We start from the raw sequence: 14,553 nt of genomic DNA on the forward strand, positions 1-14,553 counted from the left end.
CCCCCCCCCCCCCCACGGAAGGCTCCCAACTGGCTGCCCTGGCCCTAAAGGGAGGCGTTTGGTCCCCAACCAGGTGACGCCACCTTCAGGACTTGTGCTAGGAATGTGATGAGAGCTTCCTTCAGATAGAGGTTGAGGCTGGCATGGGGCCTGGGCGATGGCTGGAGTGTCGCCAGCTCATCTTCCATCCAGCTGCTGTGGGTGTGGGTGTCTGTTAAGCACCTACTGTGTGCCAAGCGCTGGGCTAAACGGAGCCATGAGGCACGGCATCCCCGGACCGCTCCTACGATGGGCAAGAATATATGCTCGTGGCTGGAGCCTCATGTTGTGTGGTCTCGAGCGTGGCAGAGCCCAAGGAGCACACACGCAAGCCTTACCTGCTGCTTGGAGCTGGGGTGTCGGCAACCCCGTTACCCGTGCTCGTCCTCGATGAGGTTTCGGCAGTGAGCGTGTTTTAACCATCAGTGTTTCATCCCGAGAGTAGGAGGTGTTCCTTATGCACAATCCAGACATGACAGGGTGTCATGGGCGTGGCGGTCCCCACTTCCTGTCCACCCCCTTAGGAAGCCCACTGGGCACTGGGTGATTTCTTCCTCGCGTGTCTTTCTTTCCTAAATACAGAACGTGGTTCCTGCCCATCAAGCGCTAATGTCCGCAGCCTGTTTTCCTCCCTGAGGGCAGATCTCTGCTACAGGGGTGTCCCCTCTTGATTTAGAGCGGGGTTAAGAAGCTTTTGAAGTAGCAAACCTGGGTGTCTGCAGAGGCTCTGAGTGGAGGCAAGGAGGGTGGGCCAGCATGTGTAAGGCAGCCACAAGATCATCTGGGGCTGGGGGTGTCATAAGGGGGTGTGTGCTGAGGAGAGGATCCTCCCCCGCTGCAGACTAGGAGGTGTCCAGGAAGTCTGCCTGGAGGAGGCACCATTGTCCCAGCCCAGGTGTGCAGGGGCCTAGTTAAAGCCACAGTGCCGGGCCGTAATTCCAGCTTAGAGGACCAGGGCTCAGCCGAGGCCATGAGGACAGGGGAAGGATGAACTCTGGGAGGCGCTTGCCATCAGTCCCCCACAGGGGGTCAAGCACCGTGGCCTCTTCACTTCCTCTCCAAGAGTAGCAGTGGTAGGAGCTGCCAGCAGGCCCAGAGGGGGACAAAGGGACAGGAAGAGGAAGGTGGCCTCTGGCTGCAGCAGGCAGCCTCAGTTCCTCTAGACTGGGGCTCCCCTACCCCCTCGGTGCCAGGAGCACCTGCAGTCATGGTGGCCCGGTGTCCTCCGGTGAAGCCCTGGGCCCGAAAGCTTGGCAGGGGTTCAGGTGTTTCTTCTCCCTGTAGGTTCATCAAGAAACTGGAACATACCTGGAAGGCTCTCGTCCACGACGGGGTGAGCGTCGAGCATCGTCCATCCATTCGTTAGTCCACAAACGTGACGATCTCTGGGGCCGTGACAGCAGACGTGTTTCCTCCTTTCTGGAGCCACCGTCCGCTGGGAACAGGCGGCCCTGGGAGCCAGCAGTCACAGGCCACGGGCTCACGGTCCAGATGGGAAAGCACAGGCAGCTGGCTGCAGGCTCTCCAGTGAGGGGGTCTGATCGCCCCTGGTGAGGGGCACAGAAAGCCTTCTTGGAGGAGAGGACCCTCGAGCTGAGTTGGAAGGGTTCCCAAAGAGCCTGACCGGGAATGTCAGGGGCCAGCTAGGCAAGGAACGTTCTGGAAATGGGCTGCGATATGGAGGGGGTCATATGGGCGCGACTGTGCAGCGCTGACCCGTTGCCACGAGGCGGGTGGCCTGCTTCAGAATGTCTCCACTGCTTGAGGACAGCCTGGAATGCGCTTTTTCCTGTCAGTGCTGCCACTGTGTGAACACTGGCGGTGGATTATTTCCAAATATAAAAGACCGTGAGGACCAGCTGTTAGGGAGCAAATAGAGCCCACGTGGGGGCCCCAGGCAGCCCTGGTCCAGCCGTGCCTCGGATGCACGCCTCTCCTCCCATGGCCCCCCTTCAGACCAATTCTTACTAAAGTGCTAAGGGCTGTCTGTGTTCACGTAGTCTGTGTTCACGACACCCCTCAAAGAGTGCTTAGAGGGTCCAGATGGAAGCTTCCCAGAAAGTGCACCGAGAAGGTCCAGGGGGCAGCCAGTCAGCAGGAAGCCGTTTCGTGGTGTTAGGAATCCGTGGCAGACAGGACAGTTGCCAAGTCCTGGGGAGGCTACTTGCGATCTCTGAAAGTAAGCTTTGGCTCAGCTCCTGGGGGCCCAGATGTTGATCAAAGTAACCATACCAGGTGGGAGCAGTCTGGGGCAGGTCGGCTGGCCCATGCAGCAGAGGCCCAGGTTCTTCTGGGTGTGGCCCTCAGCCCCCAGCCCAGGTGGCTGGTCCCCCACGGCACTCCAGGAAAGGAGAGGGCAGAAACTGTCCCCGCCTTGGCACCCACACCCTTGGCCAGAATGCGGTCCTGCGGTCATGCCTCGTTGCAGTGAGGACGGGAAACGTAGTTTGCATTCTGGAAGCTGTGTGTCCCTACGGTTCTGTTACATTATAGCGGGCGGAGGACCCGGGCCATGTCTGGGGACGTCTGTGGTCGTCATCCCTGGGGGAGCTCCTGGCATCGAGGGGTTGGGGGCAGGGATGCGGCTCAGCCTCCCAGTGCCCGGGATGGTGTTCACCGTGCCGAGGGGACACTGTGCCATAGAAGGCAAGGTCTCTGGGCAATAGCAAGGAGTCCCCGCCTTTAGGGGCCCAACATTGCCGGAGCACAGACTGTGTGCTGGGCCCCCTCCCGTACGGACAGCAGGTGTCACCGTGTCCAGCTGCCCTATCGCGCCGGTGAGGAAGCAGCTCTGAGAGAGGCCGTGCGTTGCCCAGGGTCACCGTCCGGTGAGCAGTGCCACAGTCAGGTCTGCCTGGCACTGAGCAACACCAGCTGCCACTTGTCCCCAGAGCAGGGGTGGCTGGGTGCCACCAGACATTGCTTAGAATACAGGTGTTCGGCCGTCCTCCGGCGAGCCCTGCTTTAGAGAACTATTTTGATATTTATTCGTTTACTTCTTTCACTTGCTGTTTTATTCACATGGCTCAAAAGATTAAAAACACAGGTGGGTTTATAATGAAGAAATGTCCCTCCCAGGCCCCTCCCTGCCACCATTACCTGCTAGCCCCGTGCCGCGGACCCATCTCTGTGTCCCGCCCTCCGTGTCTCCGGACACGGGGAGCACTGGCGGCGCGGCGGCACTCAGCCCTTCTTGCCCGCGGGCCCTGCTTCTCTTGCCAGGACACCGTCTCTGTCCACCGGCCCAGCTTCTATGCGGAGCGCTTCTTCAAGTTCATGAGCAACACGGTCTTCCGGAAGAATTCCTGTGAGCTTCCCAGGCCCTTTGGGCAGGAGGGCCCCAGGGTGCGGAGTGGGGAGGCGGGGTGGCCATCTTTGGGCCTCAGTCAGGGACTTGGTCCAGAGAACAGGGTAGTCAGGACGCCACCGTCCTGGGGCCCGGCACGGGGCCTCGGGCCTGCTGTCTGAGCTTGAGTTCTGGCCCCATTGCGTCCTGCCCGTGTGACCTCAAGCGGGGGAAGCCCTGCTCCATGCCCGAGTTACCCCGTCTGTACAGAGCTGTGAGGGCAAGATGTGTTTCCACACACAACAGGTGTGTTCGGCCCTGCACCGGTCCTCGGGGGCCACCCGCAGCCTCGTGTCCTCACCAAGGAAACACAGCCTTGGCGGGCCCGGAGGCAGCCGCTCATCAGCCAGACCGGGCATTGTCAGGGAGGGCACAGGACAAGCAGAGGCGGGTGCTCTGTGCCCCGTGGGTGGCCTCGGGAGGTCCCGTCTGTGCTGGGCCTCGAGTCCCAGATCCTGGTGCACAGCCCGGGCCCGGGATCCCACATGCTGCCTGGAAGGGTCTTTCTGTCCACATGTCTGCCATCTGCTCCCTACTCCCTGTGCGCCCAGAAGGCAGCATGCTTGTCAGCCTTGGTCACTCTGTGTCCCCAGCGTCCAGCCCGGGGCCCAGCACGCACTAGGTGTTCAGTCCGTGTCATCCGTGGGGACGGCCTCAGTGTGCACCTTCCTCTCCAGGCTTTACACTGCAGGAGGTGGGTCCACAGGGGCAGCAAGGGCAGCCCGATGCCCGTTGTGGGACCTGCTCTCCCAGCCTGGGCCAGGCCTCTGTGGGCGGTGACCCAGCCCCGGTCACCTGGAGCCGGCTCACAGAGCCAACACGACTCCACATTCCCTGACATCGAGCCAGTAGCTTGAAATCGATGGCAGTGGGATTATTGGCATCGTGGAAATGGGCAAACGCCACAATTCTGGCCTTTGTCTCCTGAGAGCGGGTTGTCCGTCTTCATCAGTGTACCGCTTCTTAGAGCCCTTCCCTCGGCGTCATTCTCACTGTGGTCCCGAGGGGATGCCAGCCTCCAGGGACACCAGGCGAAATGAGTGCCTACCGTGTGCTGGGCGTTGTGCTGGCCATCCTGGGAGCGGAGCTTACAGGAAGAGGAGGGAGAACACGGTGACAGTCACCAACGGGCTAGGCTGGGTGCAGACGGCGTCACGGGGTCACCCCCCTCGTCTGACCCTGTTGCTGCAGACGAGGATGCTGGGGCTCAGAGGGGCTGAGCCACATTGCCTGGATTGGAGCCAGGCCCTTGGTGCTGAGCCCTGCATGGCCCAAGGCCTCCGTTGTCTGAAAGTAGAGGCCTCAGCCAGGGTGGGTTGCAACAAAGGGGGCTCCTGGGACCTCCTGAGGCAGAGCTGGGTAGAAAGCAGTACAGGGTTTTCTCCACAAAGAATATTGCTTCTTGCCCAGGCTTGAGGGCTGGGCTGGGAGGCTGGGCAGCAGGGGCCATGTGTGCGGGTGGCAGGCCTCAAGGGGGGCCAACCAGGCTTTCGTGCAGACTAGGGATGGGGGCTGGTGGGGCCCTGCCTCAGTGCTGCCACCGGGCTCCCACGCTGCCCCAAGTGCCAGTCCACCTCTCTCCGCAGCCCTGAAATCCTCACCGTCCAAGAAGGGCCGTGGTGCCTTGCTGGCCGTCAAGCCCCTGGGGCCCACAGCTGCCTTCTCGGCCAGCCAGATCCCCAGCGAGCGGGAGGACACACAGTACGACCTCCGGGGGGCCCGCAGCTACCCCACGCTGGAGGACGAAGGTGACTGGGCAGGCTGGGGAGCAGGTGCTTTGGTGACGGGAGAGAGAAGGGGGCTGCTGGGGAAAGAAAGGCGATGTCCCTGGGGGGCTGAGAGGGGAGGGAATACAGGGAGCAACCCAGTGTGAGGAAGGGTTTCCTGAAGCTGTCAATCTGGATGGGAGGGGCCTGGGTCATAGTCACCCCCTCATCCCAGCCCAAGGTCTGCAGCCCTCCGGGAAGTGGGGAGGGGGAGCAGCTGGGACTGCCAGAGGGAGAGCTGAACAGAGGAGGGGCCACCTGAAGAGGTGACTCACCCCATCACCAGGTGTCCAGAGACCTAGAGGGACGAAGCACTCAATGGGGTTGGGCATGATACTTTGGAAAGTCCTTCCCAGTTCCCAGAGTTAAAAAGTCAAAGATTCCAGGCAGAGACAGGCTGGGGGGAATAGTATCAAGGAAGGGAGAAACTGCCCATGCAAAGGCCCTGGGGTAGCACAGGGCCTGGTAGGCTAGAGGGACAGTGGGAGGCCTGTGTGGTTGGAGCCAAGTGGGGGGGGGGGCAGGCGGGTGGGCAGGGCCTGTGGGCCTGAGGAGGGTTTAGGTTATAGGTTGAGAGTAGTGGGCTGTTGGGAGCTTTTGTGCCAGTTCGAGTGTATTTACCCTCTTAAAGCCCAGGAGCAGAGTGGAGTGTTGGGTGGCAGGTGGGGCGGGGCACGGGTTGCTGAGGGTGAGCCAAGCTGCAGGGGGAGCCCGAGGCCTGGAAGGGCTGCAAAGGAACGGCAGCGCCCTTAGCCTCCTCCCCGCAGGCCGGCCCGACCTCCTGCCCTGCACGCCGCCGTCCTTTGAGGAGGCCACCACCGCCTCCATCGCCACAACCCTGTCCTCCACGTCGCTCTCCATCCCGGAGCGATCTCCCTCGGAGACATCGGAGCAGCCGCGGTACCGGTGAGGGGCCTGGGGTGTGTCTGTCCGCGTGGCGGGGGCGGGGCGGGCGCCTCCCCCACCTGATCCACCCGCTTGCGTCTCTCTGCAGGCGGCGCACGCAATCTTCGGGACAGGATGGCCGGTGAGCTTACCCCCTACCGCCCCGCAAGGCCCCTCCCCCTCCCCCCTTGTGCCCCCTGCGTTTTCCCACTCAGAGCCCCGCCTCTCTGACCACTTTGCTGGGCACAGATTTAAGTTAGACTCTAGAACTGGCAGAATCTTGACTTACTCTGGAGTCCTCTACACACACACACACACACACACACACACACACACACACACACACCCCGAGGAGGGGGACCAGAAGACCCCTCCCCTGAACCTGCTTGTTGATCTGTTTTTCTTTCTATTAAATAGTTTTATTCTAAGAGGTACAGAAGAGAATAGAGTGAAAACCTCCTCCTGTCCGATGCCCCTTCCCCTCCCTGGGAGCAACCCCTGGACGGGCTTTTTGTCGCGTTCTATAAATATTTTATGAATATACGAGAAAACAAGCCTGCGGGCCTGTTTCTGCCTGTTGTCTTGCCACCAGCATAGCTCGGTGCCCCTTGCTTTGCACACTTGGCAGATAAGAGGTCACCTGTGAGCATGGAGCTCCTGGGGCTGTCTTCTGTCTGACAGAACGTAGCCTGTCCTCAGGGGCACTTCAGTTGTTGCCAACAGACCACAGTGAATACACCTCGTTTCCTTTAGCGTTGGGGCAATTATTCCTGCCATTTGAAGGGAAAAAAAAAAGAGTTACAGCATAAAGCACGTTTGGCAGAATGCACTTCCCTCTGTCCTGCTGCCTGCTCGCACCTCAGCGACCTTTCTGCTCTCTGGTGCTGCCATCCGGAGAAAGCTGCCGGAACTGACCCATCTACGGCCGGGGCCTGGACCTTGAAACCCCTGGAACCGCCCCCCCCCCCCAGTCCAGGCCCTAGGCCAGTGCCCAGCTACCCCCAGGAGGGTGGGCAGGATCCAGGCCACCATTCACACATCGTGCCCCTGCTGGTACCTGAGTCACATGATGGCCCCAGGTGGAGAACCAGTCCCTGCCCCCTGCAGACCCCAAGTGGGCATGACAGCCAGAGGGACAGGGAGGGGGGTGTGAGCTGGACCAGCTCAGGGCACTGGTCAGATGGCACCCAGAGAGAGCACCCCATGGAGGCCCCCATCAGGGCTGGAGATCCACGTTGGCCTGGAGCTTGGCTGGCGCCCCTGGGGGGCAGAATTAGGGTGAGGAGAGAGAGTGAGATGCAGCTTCCCACTGCCTCCAGGCCCCAGGAGGAGACACACGCGGAGGAGGACCTGCAGCAGATCACGGTGCAGGTGGAGCCCGCGTGCAGCGTGGAGATCGTGGTCCCCAAGGAGGAGGATGCGGGGTGAGTGTCCCATTGCTGGACTCATGCACACGGCGTCTGCTCTGCTCCCATTGGCTGAGCTTGGCCACGTGGCCAGCTGGCAGCAAGGCAGGCTGGGGAATGTAGTCCACTTTCTGGGCGGGGAGGGGGAATGGGGCCTCCCACTGGAAATGGGGGGTTGCGGCCTCCCACTGGAAATGGGGGGATGCAGGGCGTGGGAACCAGGCAGTCTGCTCAGGGGCCCCTGGGGGGATGGAACGGCTGCCTCATCTGGGGCCTCAGACCTCCAGGCAAGCTGCAAGTGATGCATCAATCCCGGAGTACTCACCCACTGTGGTCCTGAGCCCCGGGCTTGCGGGAGGGGGCTTTTCGGTTCCCCAGGGAGCAACCTCTGGACCCAATCCCCTTTCCCGGCTGTGTCTGGTTCCTATGTTGTTCACTTCCATTCTTCCTTAATGCCTTCCTTCCAACTTCTGGTTTGGCTCCGTGCACGGTCCTTCCTCTCTAGCGGAGGTTGAGCATTCGGGCTCCTTTTCTTCTGTAATAAGACGGCGCTTGTGGCTGCTGTCCTGGGTGCTCCGCTCCTGCCATGTTCCTGCCATGTTCCATGGGTTCAATATGAGGCCGGTCTTTTACACCGGCTCTTTGATATAGGGCTGTGCCTTCAGCCACCGGGGGTGACCCTGCCCCCAGGGGACGCGGGGCAGTGTCCCGACACCTGCACTTGTCACACTGGGGGCTCCCAGCACCGAGGGGGTGGGGCCAGGGACGCCGCTCATGGCCCCCACCAGCGCCCAGGACCCCCGCAGAGAATATCTAGTCCCACCGGCCATGGTGCCAAGGGGGAGAGACCCTGCTCTCAGGTTTATTTACAAGCATCTCTCAGCTTTCCAGGACTTGAAGACCTGTTTACGTGTTTAGTACTTATGTCTGTTTTTATTCAGTTGTAAGTTGAAGAAAGTGGCCTTAAAAAATCAATGTATATTTTTAAAACAGTTGAAAGCCTTCGCGGTCAAATACAAAATTCATTTTTTTAAAGATTTTATTTATTTGAGAGAGAGAGAAAACAAGCTGGGGGGGAGGGGCAGAGGGGGAAGCCGACTCTTGCTGAGCAGGGAGCCGGATGTGGGGCTCGGTCCCAGGACCCTGGGATCATGACCCGAGCCAAAGGCAGACACTTCACTGACTGAGCCACCCAGGCGCCCCACAATTCGTTTTCTAACGTCCGTGGGCGTGCGGGAGAAACCTGTGGTCTGCCGAGGGATGGAACGTTCGGGGCTGGCTGTGTCCAATGTATCAATCAGGAGCGTGCACTTCTGCACGTCCTCGTTGGGCCCCTTGAGTCTGTTTGGGTCTGTGTTTGCATTGTCATCAAATTTTTCTTGCTTTTCTTGTGATTTCTGCTTTACGTGCTTTTAAATTTTCTCTTCTATCTCAAGACACCTTGCTTAGCGGTCACACACACTCCCAGCCTGCACTTGGCCACCGAGAGTTATGTCACGGACACGCAGACGCACGTGCACACACATGTGCACACACACCTACACACACCGCGGTGTCTGCCACCAGCCGCTTTTCCGCTATTAGCTGAACTTGTGCAGTGTGACACATCTTTCAGTCTTTGCCCCCCAAACAGCCCCCCTCCCACGCGGCTGGAGAGCCAGCTCTTTGTGGTTACGGGTGCCCCCCCATCTCGGAGCTGGGCATTTTGCTCATGAGATGGAAATTGTACCCCGACCACCCGGCCACCAGCTGAGGCCTAGGCCTGGCCTCCCCTTCCACCTGGAGCCTGTTTCCCATCTGTAACTTGGGACAGCGGCAGCCCCTGCCTCAGGGGAGAGTCGCTGGGTGAATTCATGCCAGGCTCTTGTAAGGGTCTCACGCATAGTAAGTGCTCAGAGAAGGTTCTGACCCCAGTGTGGGGGTGGGTGCCAGGTGTCCCTGCTTTACAGATGAGGATGCTGAGGCTTAGCGATGAGAACGGACCTTCAGGGTCGCCCCGGGGGTGAATGGTGAGGCCAGCACCTGCCCACCAGTGTGTGAGTGGAGCAACGGCGGGGAGAGGCTCACCTGTTAGCAGGTGGGCAAATCTCCTGCCCCGGAGAGGTATTTGGGGGTGGGGGTTTGTTTTATTTGGCTTGCTGAGTCTTTTGTCTCTGTGATGACCTCCTGATGAGAGGGGAGGAGGCGAGCTGGGACTGCGGCCGCTGGGTGCTGTCCAGAGCCCCACTCCAGGACTCCTGTGTCCGCCTGTCCCCAGGGTGGAGGCTTCCCCAGCCGCTGCCGCTGCCGAAGCAGAAACCACCAGCCAGGCCTCGGAGCCCGCCAGCCAGGCCTCGGATGAGGAGGACGCCCCCGCCACGGACATCTACTTTGTAAGTCCCCCACAGCTCCTTCCGTCGCCTGGCCCTCGAACAGACACACACTCGTGCACACACAGTCACGCACACTCACAAGGCACTCTTGTGGACACAGTGCGCTCACTGGTCAACATTCGCATCCACACACTCTTGCACACCCATTGTGCCCTCACACGCATTCACACTCATAGACTTACATGGCGCCATCCAGGCCAGGCCACTCCAAGGCCAGGGAACTGCCCCGTCCCTTCTCCCCAGGCCCCGTGACCACTGCCAGGCCACCACATCTCCCTAGGAAACATCTGGAGTCTTCAAGCTCTGAGCCCCACCAGGCCCCCCTCGTCACTGGGCAGACCCGGGGCCAGCCACTAAGGGCTGCAAACCGTGTGGATCTTCTCCTGCTGGGTGGCGGGTACAGCTGGGTGGTTTCTGTTCTTGAGGAGGCCGGAGGATCGTGCTGAGGGCCAGGCGTGCTTCACGCTGCCGTCCTCACTGGCCGAGGGCTCGTGGCTGCTCCCAGATGGGGCAGGGTCTGTCGGAGCAGGAAGGGGCCCTGCCTCAGGGACCCAGGACCTCTTCCAGAGCAGGGGGTCGCCTCCCCCCTTGCATCTCCCGCAGGCAGACAGGTTAGCTGGGCCGGGAGCCTGGGTGAGGTGGGCGCTGGGTGGCCAGGGAACCTGCAGAGTCCAGTCCGGTGACCCCCGACAGTGGGTCCTGATGCTGCCTTCCTCGGGCGGCCCTGCTCAGGGGTCAGATGGCCTTATGCAATGAAGGGGACTGCCTGTCCTCCCAGACCTTCAGTCATGGCCAGTGAGCTGGGGGCCTGCTGCCCTATAGCTCCCACCACCCTGCTGTCTGTGTTGGGGCCTCTGTCTGGCCTGGAGAAGTAACAGGGGCGGGCACTGTGTGTGCACCCCTACACCCGCCGTTGTCTCCCCGTCCCTGGGGGCTTGGTTTGTGTCCCATCCTGTGGATCAGTGTGCGAGGCGGCCCCAGGGGGCCATGTCCTATGTGTGCGTCTGGGTCCTGACACCTGAGTGGGCGGCCAGGCCCTGCGGGCAGCAGAAAAGGTAGCAGGCTGCAGTGGGACCCCGCCACCCCGAAACTCACCTCCTGCTTGGCCATCGGCTTACCTGCCCCTGCCCAGCGCCCTCCCCGCCTAACCCCCCGCCGGATTCCTGTTGCCTCATCCTATCCTCTGTTTGCTTCCTCCCCCGCCCGCCCGGCCCGCCCAGTTCACCGATGGGAGGTACTGGATTTACTCTCCCCGGCATCGCCGACTGCGGGCCGTGACGCTGAGCTCCTCAGGGACTGTAAGTGACCACAGCAGGCGTCCAGGGAGCCCAGCCCCCGTTCCACCACCCTGGGCATCAGGCGGTCCCTCGTCTTCTGAGAAGGGACTTGGGGAAAGAATCGCCACCACTGAGGCCGGTCATGTGTCCCCCAGTGACGTCACTTAGGTCCCTCTGAGGTGGGCATTGCTAGGCCTACAGGCTCACAGCCAGGGCTAAGGGGACTTGGCTGTGGTGGGGTCTGCATCTGACCCCAGCCCCCGGGTGCCTCTGCCCCTCTCCCCAGCCTGCCTAAGCGAGGGACAAGTTGGTGGACACTTGCCCTATATTCAGACCTGGCTGCCCATGGCTCCCGAAGGGGGATGTGCCCTGCAGAGGCAGGTGGTCACGTGGGTCGGCAAAGGGACTACAAAGCCAGGCCCTCAACTGCAGGAGAGAGGAGGTGGTATTTCCATACCCACTTCACAGTGGAGAAACCGGGGTCTCGGCTCCCCAGAAAGCCCACAAGAGGGCATGGTTTAGATAAAATCTGGGTCCAAATTCCCAAGCAGCCCGTGTGTCTAGGAGACACTCACCAACCTATCATGCTTGGGACGCTGTGTAGCAAAGGTGTTAACAGGACCTGTTACTGTCCTCGTGAACAATAAATGAGAGACCAAGTAACCTGCCCAGAGCCACACAGTGCTCCAGCAGGCACAACGGGTTGAATACCTGAAGCAGGAGTTTCTGTTCTCAAGATGAGGCCCCTCAGAGGCTCACACCCCTGGCCCCAAATGTCTGTGAGTGTCGCTGGGTGTCCAGCACTGCTGAGCAAACCCAAGAAGTAGAAACCACTTCCCCAGACATTCCCACTGTGCCGTGTCCTGCTGAGACTGGGATGCCACACCCCTAAGATGATCTAAGAACTGGGGACACACAGCAGGCCCTGAGGCCCCCCCACCAGGGGAGCGATTTGTGAAGGCTGCCTGGAGAGGGGTTGACCACCAGGGTGTGGGGAGGTGGGAGAAGGAAGGGTGGGCTCCGTAGAGGGCACAGCAGAAGCTGGTGGGGGGCACACAGGAGCAGAGGGGGCAGCACGTGCAAAGGTGAGGGGAGCGGGAGCAGACCCTAGGGCCTGCGGTAGTGGGGAGGATGTGGCCTTGGCTCCACTTTAGTGGGGTCATCACGGGGTTCTGGGTCCTGCTGCCCGCATTCCCTCCCTCCCCTGGGGCCGGCTCTTTGCAGAGTTCAGGTGGAGACCCTCTTGCCCCAGGTTGTTGCCCTAGAGGGGCAGCTACCCGGGCTCGGAACATGTGATGTTGCAGCCCCGCGTGGGACACTGGGCAGCCCCAGACAGGCCCCACCCCACGCCCCTGGACTTCCAGGCAGGCTGGAGTTTTTGTTGCGCTGTGACCACTAAGCAGTGAGCAGGGCCTGTGCACCACTGTACCAGTCCATCCGCTGATGGATGGCCTTTGGGGGGTGTGGCCCTGGGCCAGGTGCTGAAGCAAGAACGAGCTCCGCACGGTGCTGCGCGGGCCAGGTGCCTCCTGTGGGTGCCGGCGGTCTGGCCCGTGACGGCGGGTTCTGCAGCGAGAGCTGTAGGAGGGGCAGGGGAGAGTGGGCACAGAGGTGGGGAAAGGCAGTGGGGGCCCCGAGGGGCAGTGAGGGCAGGGGCCCTGCGTTCCCCTGGAGAGCCAGAGGCCACATGCTGGCACTTGTCCTTCCTGAGGCTTCGAAGAAGGCCACCCCTGCAGGGCGAGGCTGGTGGTCGCGACCCGACTGAGGAGGGGCAGGTGTGGGGCTCGATGGGTTGTGGCTTTCGCGGGTTTAGCCAGGGGAGGTGCCTGCTCCGGCCCTGTGCTCTGAGCAGAGCCCGGGCAAGGGGGCAGGTCCACAGGCGCTGAGACTGGGGGCGGGGGGGTCCTGGGAAAGAGGAAGAAGAAAGAGAAGGGGGTTGCTGGGGTTCTTGTGGTGAGAACAGACCCAGAAGGGACAGGTGTGGGTGCAGGAGGAACATGCGCTCCTTCCCCCAGTCTGACCCGGAATGGGGCCCACTTCCCTGAAACAGCTGGAGGACGGGCTGCCCACCCTCTGGCTGGGCCTCTACTGCTTGCTTTCCGGGTCTCCCGGGGCCTCGGTCTCCCCCCGCTGACCTGTGCGTTTGGGCCTGAGGAAATGGGCTCCACCCTGCGCCCCCGACTGCCCTCATCACCCAGGACCCCCAGTGGAGGGTCCTCAGGGTCCTGCTCCAGCTGGCGGCCCCGGTGACCGCAACAGCAGGCAGGACCTGAGGCTGGGGTGCTGCCGAACCAGCACCGAGGCGAGGGTGCCCCGGGAGGGCCGAGCAGGAGGGGAGGGGACAGCAAGCAAACCCGGCCCCCGCCCCGCCCCCTCCCGCTCCGCTGTGCCGGCCCCGCCTGCACTCCGCGCACCGCTTCCTGCCGCCCACCCCGCGCGCTGCCGCCGCTCCGCCCCGCCGGCCCCAGGGCCGTCCAGGTGGGGGGAGGGCCCGTCAGGGGGAGGGCCGCGGGGGCTGAGCCGCCTACTCGTCTGCATTGGGGTCCGCCTCCTTTATTTCTGTTTCTTCCTTCCTCCCTCTCGCCTCTCTTGCGCCGCCTCGCACCCCTGCTCTTCTTCTGCGCCCTTCCTGCACGTGCGCCCGCCCGCCCAGCCCACCGATGAGAGGAGCTGGGTGTACTCCCCGCTTCACTATAGCGCGCACGCCCACCCAGCTTCCGACGGCGAGAGCGACACAGTAAGTGCGCCCGCGGCTCGCCACGCCTGGGGCCGGGGCCTCGGGCCGCCCGCACTGCCTCACCTGCCCTGGGACCGCCGGGGACACGGAGGCCTGGGGGGGCGGGGCGGCGGTGGGGCCGGGCCGCGCCCGGGAGGCCCGGCAGGTGGGAGTGCCGCCCGGCCCCACCGCGCTCACACCCGCCCCCTTGCCTTCCGCAGTAATGTCTATGCAGTCACCGACCCGGAGCCGAGCGCCCGCCGCCGCCGCCCTGGCCGCGTCCCGGAGGCGCTGCCCGCCCGCCGGAGCTGGCTCCACCGCCGGCCGCCGCCGATCCCGTCAACTACCTATGCCTGTGAGACTGTGAACCTCCCTGAGTGTCCGATCATGTATTTATTTTGGGTCCTTACTCTTTGCACAAAGACGGCAGCACAGGTGTGCTTTTTTAGAAAAAGATTTAAAAAAAGAAAAAAAAGGACGTGTCGGAATAACGAAGAAAGTCCACTGCACTGCACTCCTGGTTCTTTGCTGTGCTTGCATGTGTCTCCCTGAGGGACAAGGCCTGTTGGCTCCGGGGACCTGTGCCCCCGTGGCCTGGCCACCCCGGCTGAAATCCACACTCCGAGGTTCTGCCTCTCTCCACTTGGACGGGGTGCGGAGGAGGGAAGGGCCCCGCGCCCTCAGGCACTCTGGGCTCAGGCTTCCGGGCCAGGCACTGGACATCCGTCCTTGGAGGTGGCCGACCA

The 14,553-nt window shown here is 62.0% G+C and overlaps 1 protein-coding gene across 4 annotated transcripts in view; it reads left to right on the plus strand.

The window, feature by feature from the left end:
• PIP5K1C (phosphatidylinositol-4-phosphate 5-kinase type 1 gamma) overlaps positions 1–14,316 on the plus strand; it is a 49,582-nt gene extending 35,266 nt beyond the window's left edge. Inside the window, exons 10-19 of one of the 4 annotated variants that reach the window (XM_040629597.1) lie at positions 1,324–1,372; positions 3,262–3,346; positions 4,972–5,133; positions 5,919–6,057; positions 6,146–6,178; positions 7,356–7,460; positions 9,700–9,814; positions 11,035–11,112; positions 13,745–13,828; positions 14,029–14,316. In XM_040629597.1, the coding sequence (XP_040485531.1) occupies positions 1,324–1,372; positions 3,262–3,346; positions 4,972–5,133; positions 5,919–6,057; positions 6,146–6,178; positions 7,356–7,460; positions 9,700–9,814; positions 11,035–11,112; positions 13,745–13,828; positions 14,029–14,031 (853 nt within the window). In that variant the 3' untranslated portion in view covers positions 14,032–14,316. Of the gene's footprint in view, positions 1–1,323; positions 1,373–3,261; positions 3,347–4,971; positions 5,134–5,918; positions 6,058–6,145; positions 6,179–7,355; positions 7,461–9,699; positions 9,815–11,034; positions 11,662–13,744; positions 13,829–14,028 lie in introns of those variants that run through there. The other 3 variants (XM_040629595.1, XM_040629594.1, XM_040629596.1) reach the window with 3 other exon arrangements.
• The last annotated feature ends 237 nt before the right edge of the window (positions 14,317–14,553 follow it).

Source organism: Ursus maritimus, unplaced genomic scaffold (assembly GCF_017311325.1).
Source record: "Ursus maritimus isolate PB19 unplaced genomic scaffold, ASM1731132v1 scaffold_14, whole genome shotgun sequence".
Taxonomy (NCBI): Eukaryota; Metazoa; Chordata; class Mammalia; order Carnivora; family Ursidae; genus Ursus; species Ursus maritimus.